This window comes from Emiliania huxleyi (assembly GCF_000372725.1).
Source record: "Emiliania huxleyi CCMP1516 unplaced genomic scaffold EMIHUscaffold_364, whole genome shotgun sequence".
Classification (NCBI taxonomy): Eukaryota; Haptophyta; order Isochrysidales; family Noelaerhabdaceae; genus Emiliania; species Emiliania huxleyi.
The window spans coordinates 57543-77014 of NW_005199241.1; the positions used below are offsets into that span (position 1 = coordinate 57543).

The 19472-nt window shown below is 67.2% G+C and overlaps 4 protein-coding genes across 4 annotated transcripts; all 4 read right to left on the bottom strand.

Annotated features, from left to right (window-relative positions):
• Window positions 1-948: 948 nt before the first annotated feature.
• On the bottom strand, window positions 949-1893 carry EMIHUDRAFT_242617 (hypothetical protein; the record flags this gene model as incomplete). Its single annotated transcript, XM_005772147.1, has 1 exon — window positions 949-1893. One exon carries the CDS (start codon window positions 1891-1893, stop codon window positions 949-951), a length of 945 nt encoding a protein of 314 aa, XP_005772204.1.
• Window positions 1894-4137: 2244 nt separating this feature from the next.
• On the bottom strand, window positions 4138-4463 carry EMIHUDRAFT_47349 (hypothetical protein; the record flags this gene model as incomplete). Its single annotated transcript, XM_005772148.1, has 2 exons — window positions 4138-4205; window positions 4262-4463. Coding segments are annotated over 2 exons (270 nt in total), but the record flags the coding sequence as incomplete, so codon positions are not given.
• Window positions 4464-14194: 9731 nt separating this feature from the next.
• Window positions 14195-15022, bottom strand: EMIHUDRAFT_242622 (hypothetical protein; the record flags this gene model as incomplete). Its single annotated transcript, XM_005772149.1, has 3 exons — window positions 14195-14293; window positions 14379-14627; window positions 14696-15022. The coding sequence occupies 3 exons, from the start codon at window positions 15020-15022 to the stop codon at window positions 14195-14197; spliced, it is 675 nt and encodes a 224-aa protein (XP_005772206.1).
• Window positions 15023-15578: 556 nt separating this feature from the next.
• Window positions 15579-16265, bottom strand: EMIHUDRAFT_75379 (hypothetical protein; the record flags this gene model as incomplete). The annotated part of the gene is made up of 2 exons (XM_005772150.1): window positions 15579-15903; window positions 15943-16265. 2 exons carry the CDS (start codon window positions 16263-16265, stop codon window positions 15579-15581), a joined length of 648 nt encoding a protein of 215 aa, XP_005772207.1.
• Between the last annotated feature and the right edge of the window lie 3207 nt (window positions 16266-19472).

Consider the following 19472-nt stretch of genomic DNA (forward strand, 5'->3'; position numbering starts at 1 on the left):
TAAAAGGGTGGGCCCTGGGGCGCCTGCAGCTTAAACGGCTTAAAACCTGCCTAGGCAGGTTTTAAGAGCTGCTGGGCCGCCGAATCCTTAAACGCGGTCTTAAACGGGCTTAAACGGTGCGGGAGAGAGCTCCCGAGGTCGATGGTCCGGGAGGCTCCCGGTAGACGCCGGAGGCCGGGAAGCTGGCTACACAAACAGTCAGCTAGCACGCGCCCCCTATGCGAGTATGGCTCCTGCCAGTGCACCAGACTTACAGATGTGTCTTCAGAGGCGGTTTTGTGCCTAATAACGGCAGTATTGGAGAAAACGGCGCGGAACCCAGCGACGCATGGCCGGTGAGGCCGATTTTCAAAATTCTTAAACGGTCTTAAAAGAGGGACCCCCCGTGCCTGCAATCTCTTAAATGGCAATTTCAGCCCCCAAATCTCCTCGTTTCTTAAAAGGTCTTAAAAAATCCGGCCCTCAGAACCCTAGGGGTCCCATAAGAGCTAAGTCGGAAAGAAAGGCCATGGGCGCCGAGAGAACATTCCTCCGAGAGGACAAAGAAAGACAAAGGCCAAACCTCCTTCCCTGGTTCCCCCGCCAGATGTCGCCGTTCTCGGGGCATGCTATTCCTTTTTTAAGCAGGGCAGGTGGGGGAGGGGGGCACTCCCACGGACGTATGCGTATCCGTGGTGACTCTGACTGTCCCTCAGGAGCGGCGTGAAGCGTCGGTGGTCGGAGGCAAGGGAGAAGATAAGAATATTTAATTTAGATTTTTTCACATCCTGTTCCTGATCCTCTCACGGTGTGGGCAGGTCCTCTCAGCTCTGCTCCTCTCTCTCTATATTCTGGATCGCCCTAGCCGCCTCTCTCTTCATGCTCTCTGACTCTAGATGCTGGGTCGCCCAACTAAATACCGCGCTGCGCGGTCTCCCCTACCTAACAGATTGGTCACTCCCAAATCATCTAAACAGATGTGTTGAGGGGATCGCGAAGCGAACCCTCGCCGCGCCGGCGCAACGGTGCGCGCGTTGCCGTGGTACGCCGCAACCCTGCGGGAGTCGTGGCGTCTGCGCCGGCCACAGCGGACCCGCCGCCCACGAAGGCTTTCGAAAACTGCCGGCGCCTCCGGTCGAGCTCGAGGAGCGGCGCAAGCTCGCCGAGGTCCTGTGGGAGGAGGGAGGAGAGCGGCACCTGCCACAGCCGCAACACGCGCCGCCGGGTGCCCTCAGTCGCAGCGGCATAGGCAGTGGCAGTGCCGAGGAGAGCACTGAGCGCGGCGGGAAGCGACAAATCTCTTGGAACATACGTTTCAAGTGATCTGCACGCTTCCGGCGCAATAGTCTGCAAGAGGTAGAGGGCGACGGTCCCCCACGCAAAAGCAATGCATCGTGCGAGAATCACCCGTCGCATCACACGCCACAATCGGACGCTATCAACCTCCTTGACGCCCCAGATGCGATTTGTGGCTTGGATGCGGAGCGTTGCAGCACCATACCCGAGGGCGGTCACTAAACGCAAGAGGTCATCGGCACCGCCGTCGGCTCGCCAGCGAACGAAAAAGACGCACCCGCTGCACAGCGGAGGGAAAGCTAGGCTGCCGAAGAGGAGGCGGCGAAGGTGCGTCCGTGATGCACTGGCCGACGCCTGGCTGCCGGCGAACACGCATGCCGTGCTTCCCGAGAAGCTCATGAAGGTCCACACGGGTTCAAAGTGAGCTGAGACCGCAAAGATTCGCTCTGCCACGGCGACGGCGGCTAGCAGGAGACAAATTGCCTGCGCGTGGTGCTGCAAGCGCCGCCTCAAGCGGTGGCAAGCACCAGCCTCGCGCTGGGGCCGAGCGTAGTCGCCTGAATATGAATAGGTTGAAACGTTTGTGTCAGAGCTGCGCCGCCCGAGAGGAGCCGACATGATGTTGCTCCGGAGCTAGGCGGTGACCAATGAACGTGGCTCGAGCCGGCGAGAGCTGCAATCACTTGCCTTCGAATGCAAAATTTTCTCGGTCTTTTCAGAACCGCAGGGGGCGCTCGAAGAGATGCGCTTGAAGATGCCTGCAGAACCGGGACTGTTGACCCGCTTATCAAATTTGTCGCTTTGAGAGAGCAATTACACTAGATTAGTAACACCCGATACGTTACGAACCGCCGATGTGCCTTTTTTCACGGCCCGTGGTGCCGTTCTCCCACATCCCGCTGTCGGGGAAGCGTCACTCTCACGGGGTGGGGTGGGGTGGGGTGGGGGTGGGGACGGGGCGCGCTGCCTTTCTTCTTTCTTTCTTTTAACACGAGAAGTCACAACACTTACACATGTGCATGCAGGATTTCCAAGCACGACCGCGCAGTATCTCGTATCTGTCTGCAAAGATGAAATGAGACTAGTGAACATCCTCCTCTTCCATCGGCTCGCCGTCCCGCGGCGTCTCTGGCGGCGGCGGCTGCGCCGCGAGCAGAGAGAGCAGGACCTCGTCCGTCGAGAGCCGCGAGAGGAAGCCGCTCAGCGAGGTGCCGCCTACCCCCGCGGGGCAGTCGGCCACCAGCACGCACAGCTGCGCCGCCACGCCCCGGATGGCGACGCTCCCCTCCTTCGACCGCCCAGACCCAATCCCCATGGCAGCCAGCACCTCGCCCGGCTTGGCGCACAGCGCCGCGGCGTCGCCAAAGTGCAAGTGCAGCGCGCGGCACGCAGCAGCGAACTGGCGCGACGAGACGGCGCCGCTCCGCTTGGTGTCGAGGTTGGCGAGCATCAGCACGAGGTAGTCGCGATACGGAAGCAGCGGCGCCAGCTGCGGTACCGCCAGGCGGAAGCGGCCGAGGAGGAAAGCCTGGTAGCGAACCGTCGGCGACCCACCCCAATCCCGGCCGAGAAGGAAGCCGCGCATCGGCGGGAGCAGCATCGGCGGCGCGCGCAGCACGCACCGCGTCTCCTCCTCCCACACATCGACGGGCAGCTCGCCCGTCGCCCCCCGGTCGGCCGCCTATTCACGGCAGAGCACGCCGCTCAAGACATCTAGACGCCGTCCCGCCCGCCAACGCACAGAGGCGGTCGCTGGTAAGCGGCTAGCAGCTCGTCGCGCTGCACCAAGATGGTGGAGGCAAGGAGGTATTCTTGCCGCTGCGCCACGCGCAACCGCGGCAGCTCATCCGCGTCGAAGGACACGAACCGCAACCCTCCGAACGGGTGCTCCGCCGTCGCTCCCTCCTCCTCCTCCTCGTCGGCGCTTGGCAGTGCCGCGGCGGCGGGCGTGGCGTCGATCGGCGGGGGGTTCAAGGCCGGGTCGGAGGGGCACGAGCCCGCCGCGCCGAGCAGCGCATACGCGCCTTTATTGAGCGTCTTGCCCGCGTAGTTTGATGCGGAGAAGACAGTCGCGAGGTGCCTCCCCGGCCCGTACGGCCAGTGGAAGCCTTCCGGCACCTGCGGTTGGGGCGGGCGGCGGGTAGGTGGTGTGAGGGTGGCAAGCGGCGGCAAGACTAGAGCTAGCGGCAGGGATTAACTACCTCCTCGTGCGACCGGAGGATGAGCCCGAGCCCGCTCCGCTCGAGGAAGCCGGCGGCCACGTCGGCGCCGAAGAGGCACCCGCCGCCACGGTATGGGTTCGGCTTGACGCCGGGCTCGGTGCCCGGGTCATTCCAGAGGGCCGAGTGGATCGGGCGCAACTCCTTCTCCCGCGCCGCCATCGCGACGAGTTTCGCGCGCATGTGAGGGTGCACTAGGCCGCCCGGACGGCCAAACCCGAGCAGACTGGCCTGCGAGAGGGGAGAGGGGGTTGGGGGGAGTGGCGGGGCACGATCCGAGCGAAGCGTGAGGGGAAAGCGTCGGGCCTGGTTGACGGTGTACTCCTTGCGCGGCAGCCGCTCGAGCTGCTCGAGCGTCATCTCGTCGTCCACGCCGCCGTGCAGGACGAGCACCTGCCAGGGAGGGGAGGGCGGCTGGCCCGGCGTGGCGGTGGGAGGAGAGAGTTGGGAGGAAGTCATTGGGTGACAATGGCGGCGGCCGACGAGCGCGCGCCTTGTCGTTGAGGATCGTGGCGATGGGAAGATGGTCGAAGGCCTCGGAGAAGAGCTCGTAGGCGGTCGCGCCTAGGACCGTTCCAGGCAGCCTCCAAGGAAGACTCCCCGGGGAAGGCGGCTCGGAGATCGCGGCGGCGCCGTCGTCCGGGCCGTACTTTGCGTTGCACTCGGCCTGGAAGCCGCACTGCGAGTGGACGGACCGCTCCTCGTGGTTGCCTGCGGAGGTATCGTGACGCGTCACGAGTGTGGCAAGGAAGAGGACCCCGCCCCACACGCGCCTCGGTTGAGGAAGACGCTGTTCGGGAGCAGCAGCTGGAAGGCAAACAGCGTGAGGGCGACCTCGACGCTCGCCGGGCCGCGGTCGACAAAGTCGCCATTGAAGACGTACGGCCGCGTGGCGGACGGGAAGCCTTGGCTGCGAAAGATGTGCAGCAGGTCTCCGAACTGGCCGTGCAGGTCGCCGACGACAGTGACGGCGCAGCCGGTCGGCACGTGGTAGCGCCGCACGTTTGGGAACTAAAATGCGAGAACCGCGTTTTCAGTGTGGCGGGCAATTGTCGCGGGCAAGATGACGTCCTTGCCTGAGCCAGCAGGGTCGTAATCTCTCGCAGCAAGCGGGCCACGTACTGCAGTGTCGGCAGCGCGCCGGCGCTCAGTTCAGCGACGAGGTCGAGGACGGACGCCTGGCCGGTCAGCGGTACGGGTAAAGCACCAATGTCGTCAACATGGCATCCACGCTATGGCTCACCTCTGTCAACGGCAGCTGGAGCTCGCGAAGAAGCGTTTCGCCGGCTGGCAGCCAGATAGAGGTGCCCGGCGGAGTGTCGTGACTCTCCTCCATACGCCGCTCAAGCGTAACTGGCTCTCGCTGCGCCAATAGTGCGGCCAGATACTCCGGCAGTGCGCCCGTTGCCCCGTCAGTTGCCCCGACCGACCAGACACGCTGCGCTGCGGAGAGTTGCCTCTTTATTCCACGCCAAATCGAGTCACCGCCAGAATCGGAACGACTGTGCGATGATAGTCCGTTCCGAGGAGTGCGCGGGGTGCTAGGCATGGCATTTGATTCTTGAGCTCTTTTCGAAGCAAGTCCGGGACTGGGGGGTTGGTCGGAGGGCGTCCCATTTGGGCGTCCCACTTGTGTGGAAAAAAGAAATTGGACCCAAGAAATTGGACGGGGTAATGACTGCACTCCAAGTGCTCCAAGTGCGCTGCCTCTCACATCGAGCCTAGGAGGGAGGCGAGTGTGCCGTCGCCGTCAGCGAACAGGTCCTCGTTGTCGAGATAGATGTGAACGGTCGGCATTGGCGCGCGCAGCCTCTCGCTCCGCGCGAGCGGGTGGTACACGTGCACCTCGATCTTGGGCGAGACGAGGTAGCGGAGCCCCGAGCGCACAAGCAGGCTGAAGTCGTCAAATATCTCAAAGTTGGTGAAGGCGGGGGCGACGAAGAGGGCGGCGCCTGCGGGCGCGGCGTGGCGCGGCGGTCTGATCACGGAGGCACGCCAGCCGGCGCTGGGTGCGGACGGCAGCGGCGGGTGCGCGCGCCGCCCGAGCCGTCGAGCAGGTAGTCCGACTCGGCCACGAGCCTCCAGAGGTCGGCGTGCATCTCCTGGACGGTGGGGGCGAAGGTGACCTCCGACGACTTGGTGTGCAGCAGCGAGCGGCCCAGCGCGACGAACGTCTCGTCGTCCGTCGCGGCGTCGTCCGCGTCGGCGTCGATGTCGCCGATCTCGCAAGCCATCAGCGCGCCCGTGAACCACGTCATCATCTGCTCGAGGGCCGCCTCGCGCGTGGTGCTGGCGGCGGCCTCTCTGGCGGGCGACGGCGGCGGCTCGAGCGACGAGGCGGCCGTGGGCTCGACGACCACCCGGATGGCCGCGTCCGCTGTCGCCTGCTCCGTCGCCGGCAGCGTGACGGAGCAGGCGTCTGATCTGCAAAGGTCAGCGCAGCTGTTCATGTACTCCAGGACGAGCGCCGCGTCCGCCGTCGCCTCGATCGGCAGGGTCGCCTCTCGTCGCGTCTGCGTCTTCTGTGTCTCAACCACTTGGGACCAGAAGGCTGCGATCGCGGCGGCTGCGCTGAGGCCGCCAGAGCCGGCCGTCGCGGCCGCGGCCGCCGGCGCCGCGCGAGCCGCTGGCGTGCACGCAGCGACGGCGGCCCGCGGGCACGCAGCCGGGACGTTGAGGCCGAGCGGGGTCAGCAGCGCGAGGAGCATCCACGGGCAGAGGAGCCGTGCAAGGAAAAAAATCTTAGGCGGAACCGCCGCTCGCATAGTTGTAGTCTCTTGATCCAAATAAGAAAACAGCACGCGCTGGTACACTTCTTTCCTATGCGGTCTTCGAATGATGAAATGAAACACAACCGGAAAGAAGATCGTTCCCACCGCCCGCCATGTGCCGTCATCGAATGAATTGGTCCACGTAATCTGCGCCCAAGCCAACGTGCTTGTAGTGCGCACGCGCCTTCTCCAGCTTTGTGAAGACATCGTCGAAGCCGAGCACGGTGGCGGGGTCGTCGGGGTCGCAGTACAAGAGGGCGCCCGTCACGTGGAAGAGCGTAATCATCTCCTCCTCCCCGACCACGAGCGTGTGCGTCTCGCCGGGTGGCTCAAAGACGTACGTGCCAGCCTGCGCCTCCCACGCGTGCTCCTTGTAGCCCCACGTCCCGCGGATCGTGTGGGCGTGCACCGGCGACGAGTGTCGGTGGCAGCCGAGCGTGCCACCGCCGACGAAGCGCAGAAGATTGACGTAGTAGCCTTGGCTCACGCACAGGCAAAGCGGCCGGAAGGAAAGGCAATCCGTCTGCGGCACCCACAGGCGCTCGTCGTCCGTGTCGCTGATAGCCGGGACGACGATATCAGGCAGCGCCTCCGCCGGCGCCGCCATCTGTGGCGGTCCGCCGCTGCGAGACTCGCGCGCCTCAAGGATGGATGGCAGCTCGTTGGGATCGCGGGTGCTGCTGCCGCTGCTGTCGCCGCCGCTGCTGCCGCTGCTGCCGCCGCCGCCGCCGCTGCCGCTGCGAGAGCTCAGGACAAACAACCCGCTCATTGCCACTGCCAGCACACTGCCGTCGAGGATGCCGACATCGCGGAGAGTCCACTCTGACCACGTGTCCGGCTCGACGAGTCTGGGCGCCCACTGCCTCGACGCCAGTAGCAGTGGTCTCGGTGCTGGTGCTGCGGCGATGGCAAAGCAGTGCACCTCGTTTACGGCGAGAAGCAACAACAACGAGGAGCGCCTCGAAAGTGGTGCGGGACGCGGTGCGGGCATGCCAACCCGGCTAAAAGAATTGTTACGCGCTCGACAATTTTCCCTCGAAAAGAATTTTTCTCCCTCACTAAAAGAATTCAATTTTCCTCGCCTGCGCAGTTCGCGGCGAAGCGCCCGCCGATTTCGCACGCGCGGTGGGGGCGCCTCGCCCGCCAGGGCCTCCTCCCTCACCGCTATGAGGATGCCGGTGGCCGTCGCCGTGCTGGGCATGGCGAGCGGGGTGGCGGCCGCCGGCGCATTCGACCCTCTCTCCAACGTCTGCCTGCTCACCATCATGACGCAGGAGCGGCTTGCCTCGCTGCACCGCATGTTGCTCTCGTGGGACGGCTGGGTCTCCATCGCAATGCTCGTCGAGGCGGACGAGTACGCCTCGCTCGCCGGTGCGGGCCCAGACATGGCGCTGCGCTACCGTGGCAGGTCCGTCGCGGCGCCAGAGCGCGTGGCGCTCGCCCTGGTAAGTGACGTCGGCTACCGCGCCCCGTCCAACCGCTTCCCCTACAACCTACTGCGCAACGCGGCGCTGCGAGGGTGCGAGGCGACGTACGTGTTCGCGGCCGACGTAGACTTTGTTCCCTACCCGGTGCGACCGTCGGCGCGGCTGCGCTCGCGCCTCGAAGAGCTCGAGGTGCGGCCCGGCTCGAAGAACGTCCTCGTCGTCGCCGCCTTTGAGCAAGTCGGGCCGCGGCCGAGCGAGGCGGAGGGTGCGGCGCTGGACAAGCCGGCACTGCGCCAGCTCGTCGGCTCGGGCGATCTGATCTCCTTTGCCTCGGCCGTCTACGAGCGTGGACACGAGTGCGACCAGGCGAGCGTGATCTACTGCTGCTACCCCTGCCCCGCTGGCACCGATGCCGCCACCAGCGCCACCAGCTCCGCCCGAGTCGCCGTCGCGGTGGCCAACAGCACCGCCCGTTCATCTCACAGCCGCTCCGCTCGCCACCCTCGCTCCAGGTGCACACCTTCCTCTCAGCAGACACGCCTTTTGCCACTGAGTATCGGTTTGGGTGCGAGCCCTACACCATCGTACCTCGCGCCGACGCACACGCCTACGAGGAGACCTTCGTGGGCTATGGCAAGGACCGGGTCTCCTGGAACTACGAGCTGGCCGCCAAGCAAGCAGCGTGGCACGTGGTGGGCTCCATCCTTAGCCTCCCCTCTCCGGCCTGTGCTTGCGCTCAGCCGAGCGCTATAAGCCGACTCTGACCTTGTGCACGCAGGTGCCCGACGTCTTTCTGGTCCACTTCAACACCTACGATGAGGCCAAGCCAAAGGCAAAGTACGGCCACTTTCCGACCGACTGGCTCATCGGGGAGAGCTGCTGGCCGCCCTTTCGCGACCGCGTCGCCGCCGCGTACAACTACTCGTACTATACGTGCCACCAGGCCAGCATCGATGCCATGAGCGACCGTCGGCTGTCCAGCTGCGTCGCAGAGGCTGAGCGCGTCTGTGTTGCGCCCTACTGTGTGCCTCCGACAACCACCTTCCGCCCAGCCGCCGCCGACCCGGCTGCTAAGGCGGCAGTGTCGCCCGGCCGCCCCTTCACGCTTCCACCGCCACCGCCTCCGGCACCAGTGCGTTACCCTGGGCCCGCAGTGGTGATGCTCGGCTGCGAGGGATGCGGCGTCGTCGAGATGTTCCGCACGCTTTCTCGAGTCGGCGGCATGGCGGCCGCGGGGGCCGACGCTTCGGAGCCGAGCTGGCGAGACCGGCAGGTCAACTTTTTTGACGTCGAGGCGCGCTTCCTCCTCGGCCAGGAGTGGTACCTGCGCCGCTGGCCGCTCATCGACGGCGGGGAGCCGCGCGGCATCGACGGCTCCGGCTCGTACCTGCACTCCTCCGAGGCGATGCTCCGACTCCCGGCGACGCTGCGGCCCTCCACGACACTGCTTGTGTTGCTGCGCGACCCTGCTTCACGCGCCGCGGTGCGATGGCGCGAGCTTCGCCGTCGGCAGGACTACGCTCGCGGCGCAACCTACGCAGGCAAGCTGTACGCCGAGGCGTCTGCGCTTCTGCGCTGTATCGAGCCATCGGCGCTGAGCGGCGGCATGGGAGACGGTGGCGGCGGGCAGAAGCGCCAGGAGGCGCAGTCCGAGGTGGCGGCACGCTCGACGGGGGATGGCGCGGCGAGCGAGCTAAGCAGCGAGCGCTGGGAGAAATGTGCACTGATCGCCTCGGGACTTCGCTCGTCCGTGGTCGGCGGAGGAATCTACGAGCCTCAGCTGCGTGCGTGGTTCGCCGCGGCGCGAGCGTTTCGGTGGGTCGTGCTTCCTGCGGAGGCTCTTGCCGAGCCTACCGCCGCGCACGCCGCCCTCGAACGCCTCGGCCTAGCGCGGCCCGAGTGCGTCGCACAGGATCTCTCGGACCGCCTTGCGGCCCCACCAAACAGCACAGCGGCTGAAGAAGGGCCTGTCGCTCCAGCACACGGCCGCAGAGTGCACCGCACCATTCACGCGGCAACCGCGGCGGGGGCCAGCATTGCCGCCGCGAGACAGGCCGCCGAGGACATGCTGCGCGCCTTTTTCGCGCGATACAACGGCCGGCTTGCGCCGCTCCTGGTCGAGGTCGATCCAGAGTCGCAGGCCCTCTGGCGTGCCGCCGCTTGGCTGCCCCGTGGCGATGAGGCGGAACAGGCGATCGGCGCGACGGGTCGCCGCGCGCTTCTCGCGTCAATGGCCTCGCTGAGAGCCGCGCTAGTCGCCAGTGGGGAGCCGCCAGAGGCCTCAGCTGTCGGCGCCGGCCGGTGGCTCGGAAGCGCGCCGAGACCGCGGGTCTTCTTGCTCGGGCCTCGTGAAGCAGCCGCTGAGGTGCTCACTGCCACACTGCACGGCGGGCAAGAGCATGGCACTTGCGTCGGGGCTCTCAGCCTTTTCGATGACGACACACGCTACCTTGGTGGCCTCGCCCGCGCCGCTTCCCGCCTGATGCGACGAGCTGACCTGCTCACCTCGGCTACCATCTCGAATGGGACAGCGCTGGGCAGGCCCTGCGCTCACCTCGTTGACACCACCGCCTACTTGCACACCCGTTGGGCTGCGGCGCGCATCCGCTCAGCGCTCCCGCCTGCTGAGCAGCTGCGCTTCATCGCCGTGCTGCGGGATCCGGCGGAGCTCGCACTCCGACACTGGCGTGCGTTGCGGGGCGCTGTTGCGGCGCGGCTCGCGCCGAGTCGCTTGCTCCGCGGCTCGGACGGTTTGCCCGGTGCCGTTCGACGCGGCGCCGCCCCAAACGCCAGCCGCGCTGGCAGCGCTTCAGCCAGCGTCTTGGGGTACCAGAGGTACTTCAACGGGAGCACGCTCGCGCGCAAGGTGCGCGACGAGGCGACGGCCATTCGCGGTTGCTTGCGAGGGAGGGGTGCCGCCGTCGGCGGCGTAAGCTTTGACGATTGGAAGGCGTGCACCACGCTGCAGTGCAACTGGATGGAGTGCCTCCTCGCCTGGGGCATGTACGCACCGCAGCTGCGCGGCTGGCTAGGCCTCTTCAGCCCGCGGCAGTTTTTACTGCTCGAGGCGACGCAGTTGACAGCGGAGCCTCGCGCTGTCGCTGCGCAGGTCGCCAACCCTCCCTGCCCGGCCCGCTGCGCTCCCTCGCCCTCTCGCGCACATTGCCTCACATGTCTCCACCCCTCCGCGCTCCCGCACGCAGCTCGCCGACTTCATGCAGCTGCCCCCGCTCACCGACACGCTCGTCGAAGGGATCGCGGCGCGCGAGGCGGCGGCTCGCGCGCCACCCGGTCAGAGCAAGCAGGCGGTGGCTCTGCTGCGGTCCTTTTACGCTGACCACAACCCGTCGGTCCGAGCGCTCTTCGAGGCGATGGCTCGACCGGGGGCGTGGCGCAGCGCGGGGTGGCTCAGCACGGCGGCGCCCGCCCGGACGACCAAGGCGTAAGAGCTTGTGGTTCTCGGCGCATGATGTCGTGTGAAAGATTCGAGAGAGATAGTGCATTTAGTGCCCCCCGCGGCGACGCCGAACGGCGCGATGCTCGGCGAGGGCGTTGTTGTCGAGGCGTGTTAGGTGCTTCAGCTTGTGCGGACACGCCCGGGGCCCGAGGTGGCCGCGTGCGCGAGCCGAGGGACGAGGGTGCACAGCGGATACCATAAGCCTCCTCGATCTAGAGCGCAGAGGTGCGGTCGCGGGTCTCGGTGTTTCGCTAGGCCCCTTGGGCGGCCGATCGCGATACGCGAAAAACGCCGGAACTTCCCCAAAGTTGCAGCTCCGTTTGCAACCCTGCCCTCTCGCGAGCGTCACGGCTCACGCGCGCGCGCGCGTCGGCGTAAATCTTTTACAAGCCGACACGAACATTTCAGGCAGTTATTATAGTTAACGATTCTTCAAAATGTCTCTCACAGTTCCCGAAAGGGCGATCACAGCGGCCTGCTGATCGCAACTAAGGCCATCGCCCGAGCCAGAGGCGAGGTCGGAGGTCGTTGGCGGAGTCGGTCTGACCACAGGCAACGCGCCACGGTCGGCATCGGGCGCATCGCCGACGCCGCAGAGAGACTTCACAACTCTGCTGGCGGGCCCCCACCGGTCGGCGTCGCCCTCGAGAGTGCCATCGGCGCGAGCGGCGTCGCGAGCGGCAAGCCCGACGAGGACGTGGATGTGAGGCGTGATCGAGTTGTTGCCGTAGGCGCAGGGCGTCGCGTGGAGCACCTTCGAGGCCGCTGCCTGGCGCACCTTGAAGAGGCTCGCGTCGAAGCGTCCCCGCTGCTCGCCGCCCGGGCGGGGAGGGTGCAGGTTCAGGCTCCACAGGTCGTTCAGGTCCGCCTCGCCGTCGAAGCCGCCAAAGCAGTGCAGCGTCAGGCCGTCCGCGCACAGCCCGAGGCACGCGCGCGCGGGAGGGCCGACGGGAAACGGTCCGTCCGGCGCGCCGCCCGCGCCGCCTGCGGCCTGCGCCTTGCTCGGCAGGGCGAGGCGCCTCGGCGGCCGCACGTCCTCTCCGCCGCGCAGCAGCCACGCGTCGGCGGGAGGGACGAAGCCGAAGTCCTCCCCGACGCCGCCGAACACGACAAGGCCGACGCCGCGGACGGCCGCCGCGGCGCCGTCGATGCGGGGGCTCGGGTGCGGCGGCGTGTCGGTGGGGAGGGGGACGGAGGACCAGGTGGCCGTCCGCAGGTCGAGGGAGGAGAGGGTGCGCCTCGTGATGAGCGTCTCGTCTTGGCCAGAAAAGATGAGCAACGTCGCGTCGCTCACCACACCGCCCGAGTGGTGCGCCCGCTTGACCGCGGGCCCGCTCGTCGCCAGCTCAACCCACTCGCAGCCTCCGCCCCCTCCCCCGCCGCCCCCGCCGCCCCCGCCTCCGCCGCCTCCGCCGCCTCCGCCGCCTCCGCCGCCTCCGCCGCCTCCGCCGCCTCCGCCGCCTCCGCCGCCTCCGCCGTGCGGCCGCAGCAGCCACGTGTCGCCGAGCACGCCGCCCGACGAGAGGCCGCCGTGAAGGACGAGGGAGCGGTCTGCAGGCCACGAAGCGCAAACGTGCGAGGAGCGCGCGGCGGGCGAGGAGGCACCGAGAGGCCGCAGCTGCCTCCAGCAGAGAGGAGGAGCCGCCGCGTGCTTCGCCGTGCCGGTCGGAGCAGCGAGGCTGGCGCTCCACAGGTCGTCGAAGAGTGCCTCGTTGCCGGCGTCGCCGTCACCGGCGCCGCCGAAGACTACCATCGGCGGAGCTGCTCCTCCTCCGTGGCCCTCCTCCCAGAGTGTGGCGGTGTGGTAGCAGCGGGCCGGGGGTGCAGCGCAGCCGACGAGCTCGTCCCAGATCGCCACCCCGGATCGCAGCGTGACCAGGTACGTGGCCTTAAGAGTGTCACCGGAGGAGGAGTCCCGACCGCCGAAAAGGCACAGGCGGTGCGGCGCGAGCGCGCAGAGCGACGCGCCCGACAGCTTGGGCGCCGCTTGGAGGGCGAGGGTGAAGTTGGTCTTTGCCCGCACAGCCCGCAGTGCACGCACAGGGGCCCACCTGGAGGCGCCGCCGCCGGACAGCAGCGATCCCGCCAGAGCGCAGAGCTCCGCTGGACGAAGATCGCTCTCGACCGGCACGCGCTCTCGCAGCGCCTCGAGCGCCGCAAAGTGCGTGATGTGCGAGGCCGACACCAGATTCATCAGGTGCCGCCACTCTGCAGGCGGTGCTGCGAAGAGGCGCGGCGGCAGCAGCGCCGAGGCGAGTTCTGCCAGCACCTCCAGTGGCAGCGCGGTGAGCGTGGCGACCTCCTCCGCCTCTTCCTGTGTTGCTGGAGCGGCCTCTGCGTGAGCGTGGGCGTCTGGCATACGCACGACCAGCTGCCGCGGCGCAGCTGGCCGCAGTGTGAGCACTCGCGGGGTTATGCGTTTACGTGAGCACTCGTCGGGCTCTGAACTTTCTTCCGAAGAAAAAGAATTCCGAAAAAGTATCTCGCACAGCACACAGGTCGACACAGGTACCAAAAGAGGCAAGAAAAGGAAGCCGAGGAAATTTACAATCCTCGCAAAACACCGCGCTGCGAGCCTGTCGTGTCCCTTGTCAGGAGCAGGAGAGCCCACCTGTCCCCCCTCATCGTCCTTCCAAAATTCTGCTCGTGCAGGTGTGGACCCTGTCCTCCTCCCCTATCCCTCGTTTGGGTTGTCTATTTTCTTTCTTTCTTTGCGAGGGAGTTTGTTTGGAAACTTCTTTCTTTTTTCTTTCACCCTGTGTCCCTGATCGTCCTTACAAGATCCTGCTCGTTCAGGTAGGGAATAACCCTGTCCACGCTGCCTTCTCCCACGACCCACGGCACGACCCACCCCTCGTTTTGGAGAGAGAAGAAACTTTTGCCTCGAGACTTTTGCTCGTTTGGGGTGTGTCCGTTTTATTTATTTATCGCACAACACTTGGACGGAGGGAGGGAGGGAGGGAGGGGGAAAACATAGCAGAACACCAAAGCTCCAACCTCAAGAAGAGAGAGACCTGTCAGAGCTCCTCTCCAACCCCAAGTGCTCTACCCACTCTCCGCCGACTGCAGCAGCCGGCGGCACCGCTGGAGCGACAGCTGGTCCCCGGCCTCCACGCCGTGCGCCGCCTCTGCGGTGAGCAAGGCCTACGCGAGAGCACACGCAGACGGGCGTGAGCGGACGTGGCCGGAGGGCCTGCGGCGCTCGCCGCCAGCGGCGCGCAGCAACCACCTCGATCCAGCCTCGCGGGGTGTGGCAGCCGCGCAGCGTCTTTGCGCCTCCCGGCACTCCAAGCCGGAAGCGGCCCTCCCCTGCGATGGACGGGTCGGCGCCAGCCTCGAGGAGCAGGGCGACGAGCCTCGGCAGGCCGCGGCACGAGGCGATCACGAGCGGCGTGCAGCTCCGGTCGCCGCTTGGCCGCGCATTGGCGTCGCAGCCGCGCTCACGCAGCAAGTGGGCCGCGCACAGCGCCAGGTTCGCCTCGCGCGTGCCTCGCGCCTTGCACACCTACCACACCATTCGGGAGAGGCTTGCTCGCCTCGCTGCACAGAGCCGTCGAACCACACACACCCTCGCGCCTCCATGAGCAGCGTGGCGTTGTAGACGGGCGACGCGTGATCGACGAGGGCGCACGAAAAGCGCGCGAGAAGGTGCTTTAGCTTGGCGAGCGTCAGGTGTCGCTTGTCCTGGCCGCAGACCGCGACGCTGTGGTGCAGCGCCTCAGCGCGCGTCAGCAGCAGGCCCCACGCGCGCACAAAGGACGCCTCGCCGCCACGGACGAGCCGAGCCGACTTACGGCTCGAGAGACAGGCTGGAGCACCGTCGCGAGGATCCAATCGCGGCACTAGAGCCTGCCAGACGGTGTCTCCTGCCATACACACCGCACCTCCGCTGCTCGATGCACGTACGGCCGCGATTGTGCGAGGCAGCAGCGAAAGCGGCACGTGAGCCAGGATGCGGCCCACCGTGTCGATAGGCAAGAATTCAAAGGGGTTCGTGCAGGTCATCCCAGCGGTGCGCTCGCTGGCTGGCTCGCCTGCGGGGGTTCAGTCTTGTGGGTGCACAAGGCGAGGGCTGAGAGACACACCCTCCGCGCGGTGAAGGCTCGGGAAAAGAATTTTCGCAGCATTGAGACCACCGCATATTTCTTTTTATCGCGATGTCTGCCCTGCCGCGCCGCCGCTCGCGCCGCCTCGCCAAACGCCGCCGCCCGCCCGCCTCCTCGACCTGCCCACGGTGCTCTCCTCCTGCTGCCACGTGCCAGGACGAAACTTTTGTTGTTGTTCATTCCCAGCGCTCGCTGTGGAAGCGGCTGCGGTACACATAAGACAGCCGGCTCGTGTGTGTCGAACTATCCTTAAAGAACACGGCTAACCGATCTCGACAGCGCTCACCAAGTCTGCCCTCCTCCCGCCGCCTCACCGGCACTCCTCACCGCCGGTGCCCCGCCGCCGCCGGGAGATCGCCCTCGGCCGGCGAGGTGTACTCTCCCAGCGTCGCCCGCAGCGCCTCGCCCTCCTTGAGCGCGCGCACGAGCAGGTTGGCGAGCGTGTGGTAGAAGCGCACCGAGTTCGCGTTGGCCGGGATCGGGTAGTCCACGTCGCGCGCGGGGCCGTCCGTGTCGACGACGCCGATCACGGGGATGTTTGCGGCGGCTGGTTCGCCGTGAAGCGAGGTCGAGTCGAGCAACACGATGGCGTCGGGCGGGCGCGCCATGTGCTCGATCCCCTTGAAGTTGAGCGCGCGCTGCACGTCGCTCTGCCGCACGCGGCCCGTCCGCTGCGCGATGGGCGACAGCTCGATCGCCTTGCGGACCTGCCGGCGCGAGAGCTCCCAGTTGGAGAGGAGGCCGGGCGTCCACTTGCGCGCGAGGTAGAAGTGGCCGCTCTGCTCGCCGATGACGCGCGTCAGCCGCGCCAGCTTGGGCTGCGTGCTCACCACCAGCACCTTGCCGCCCGAGAAGGAGATCTTCTTGAGGAGCGAGAGCACGCGCCGCAGCGAGAGGAGCGTCTTCTCGGGGTCGATGATGGCGTGGCCCGAGAGGAAGCCGAGGAGGTAGCGGTAGTTGGCCGGGTGGGTCACCCGCTGCTCGTACCCGAGGAAGGCGCGCGTCGCCATCAGGTCGCGCGTCGTCAGCGTGCGGCCGCCGTCCGAATCGCGGCGGAATCCCGGAGGCTGCGGATAGCTGCTGCTGCTGCCCGCGGCGGGCGGCCGCGGCGGGCGGGACTGCAGCTCCGCCCCGGACGAGGCGCCTCTCCGCGCCGCGCGCGAAAGGCCCGCGCCGAGGCGGTGGCCGACGCGCAAGTGTCGGAACATTGAGTGTCACGGCGTGTGAGGGTTTGGAATTTTTTATGCGCCACTTTTTCTTCCCATCCTCCATTCATGCATCCCCGTCATGCTGGGGTGATCAGTAGTAGGGAGCTCGCCGTCCACAACGTGGGGCTCAATGGATATGAGGAACGCGGGGCTCCGATAGGGTCCCGCGCCGGTCGGGTTGGTGTACCGACGGGGACCCTAACCCGCTGAACCTCCCGGCTAGGCCGGTAGGGGACGGGGCGGCACTCGTATAGCAAGGCCCGTGGGGCACTCGCCACGGGCCGCTCCCACATGTCCCGGGCACAACTCCTCCGGAGAGTTCGCCCACCACAGGACCGATGTCCATGTGGGTCAGTCAGTGTTCGTTGTGGCGACCGAGTGCTCGCTGAGCGGCACCGAAGTGTGTCGCTACGGGCGGGATATGCTAGCTATTCTCGATTGCTCACCTTGATGCGATTGCTTGCGCGAAGGCAGCGGAGGCGCGCAGCGGGAGACAAGCGATCCTGCTGCTGCAAGAGCAAAGCAGGTTAGGCCGAGCGACTGTCGACTCGAGCGTTGGTCGATCTGCGCGTGTAGGCGGAGCAGATAACCACCACGGCCGCGGCACACCTCGCAAAGGTGGCCCATGTGTACAGCGCGCCGAGAGGTCGCGCGACGGGGCCGAGTCGAGCGTCGCGCTCAAGCCGTTGCCTCTGGTCTGCATCGTGCGCCACACGGCGGCGCGTCGATAGCGATGTAGCGCCCCAGGGGCACCCGAGAGGGCGCCTGCGCGGCTGAGGGGCGCGCTAGAGCAGCCCGGTGAGCCCTAGCGAGGCGCGGGGCGCGCTCGAGCGGGCAGCCGCTATGAATGTCCAAGTATGCCGAGATGAGGCATGCTCGTGTAAGAGGCGGCGAGGCGGCTGCGGCTGCAGGCGGCCTTCTCGCCAAAGGCACGCGGCGCGTAGGCGTGCGGTGCGTGTAGAGGAGGCGCGGCCCGCCTCGCGAAGGCGGCCAGCGCATGTGTGGCGCGCCGAGAGGTCGTTCGACGCAGCAAAGTAGAGCGTCGCGCTCGATCGACCCGAGCAGCTGTCTCTGGTTTGCGTCGCGCGCCACACGGCGGCGCGTCGCGGGCGATGAAGCGCCTCGAGAGCACTCGGGAGGGTGCCTGTGCGGCTGAGGGGCGCGCTAGAGCGGCATGGTGAGCCCTAGCGAGGCGCGGGGCGCGCTCGAGCGGGCGGCCGCTATGAGTCTCTGGGTATGCCGAGATGAGGCATGCTCGTGTGAGAGGCGGAGAGGCGGCTGCGGCTGCAGGCGGCCTTCTCGCCAAAGGCACGCGGCGCGAAGGCGTGCGGTGCATGTAGAGGAGGCGCGGCCCGCCTCGCGAAGGCGGCGAGCGCATGTGTGGCGCGCCGAGAGGTCGTTCGACGCAGCGAAGTAGAGCGTCGCGCTCGATCGACTCGACCAGCTGCCCTCTGGTTTGCATCGCGCGCCAAAGGGAGGCGCGTCGCGAGCTAGGGAGCGCCCCGAGGGCACTCGGGACGGTGCCTGTGCGGCTGAGGGGCGTGATGTAGCGGCACGGTGAGCCCTAGCGAGGCGCGGGGCGCGCCCGAGCGGGCGGCCGCTATGAATCTCTGGGTATGCCGAGAAGAGGCATGCTCGTGTAAGAGGCGGAGAGGCGGCTGCGGCTGCCGGCGGCCTTCTCGCCAAAGGCACGCGACGCGAAGGCGTGCGGTGCGTGTAGAGGAGGCGCAGGGCGCCTCGCGAAGGCGGCCAGCGCATGTGCAGCGCGCCGAGAGGTCGCCCAGCGCGGCGGAGTCGGGCGTCGCGCTCGATCGACTCGAGCAGCTGCCTCTGGTTTGCATCGTGCGCCACACGGCGGCGCGTCGCGGGCGATGAAGCGCCTCGAGGGCACTCGGGAGGGTGCCTGTCTGGCTGAGGGGCGCGCTACAGCGGCATGGTGAGCCCTAGCGAGGCGCGGGGCGCGCTCGAGCGGGCGGCCGCTATGAGTCTCTGGGTATGCCGAGATGAGGCATGCTCGTGTGAGAGGCGGAGAGGCGGCTGCGGCTGCAGGCGGCCTTCTCGCCAAAGGCACGCGGCGCGAAGGCGTGCGGTGCGTGTAGAGGAGGCGCGGCCTGCCTCGCGAAGGCGGCGAGCGCATGTGTGGCGCGCCGAGAGGTCGTTCGACGCAGCGAAGTAGAGCGTCGTGCTCGATCGACTCGAGCAGCTGTCTCTGGTTTGCGTCGCGCGCCACACGGCGGCGCGTCGCGGGCGATGAAGCGCCCCGAGGGCACTCGGGAGGGTGCCTGTGCGGCTGAGGGGCGCGCTACAGCGGCACGGTGAGCCCTAGCGAGGCGCGGGGCGCGCTCGAGCGGGCAGCCGCTATGAATCTCTGAGTATGCCGAGATGAGGCATGCTCGTGTAAGAGGCGGCGAGGCGGCTGCGGCTGCAGGCGGCCTTCTCGCCAAAGGCACGCGGCGCGAAGGCGTGCGGTGCGTGTAGAGGAGGCGCAGGGCGCCTCGCGAAGGCGGCGAGCGCATGTGTGGCGCGCCGAGAGGTCGCTCAGCGCGGCGGAGCCGAGCATCGGACGCGCTTGATCGACCCGAGCAGCTGTCGCTGGTTTGCGTCGTGCGCCACACGGCGGCACGTCGCTGCAGCGCGCCCCGAGGGCACTCGGGAGGGTGCGAGTGAATAGGGACGGCTCCGACGCTATCATTGAGTTGCTGTCGTGGGCGTGCCACGCCCTCGATCGTCGGCGAGAGGCACCCAGCGAGCGGCTAGCGCGGGGGGCCGATCGTCATTGGGTCATTATCGTGGGCGTGCCGCCCTCGATCGTCTGCGATGGGCGCCCAGCGAGCGCAGAGCGCGGGGGGGCGACACACGCGACAGGTGCTCTGTGAGCGACCTGTGAATGATAGATGTGAACAGGCGAGGTTTGACGCCATCGCCCTCACGCCCTGCATGGTGGCAGAGAAGGGGAAGGTCGGTGGGTGCGCGAAGCGTTGTCGCGGGGCCCAGAGCCGGGCGCGAGGC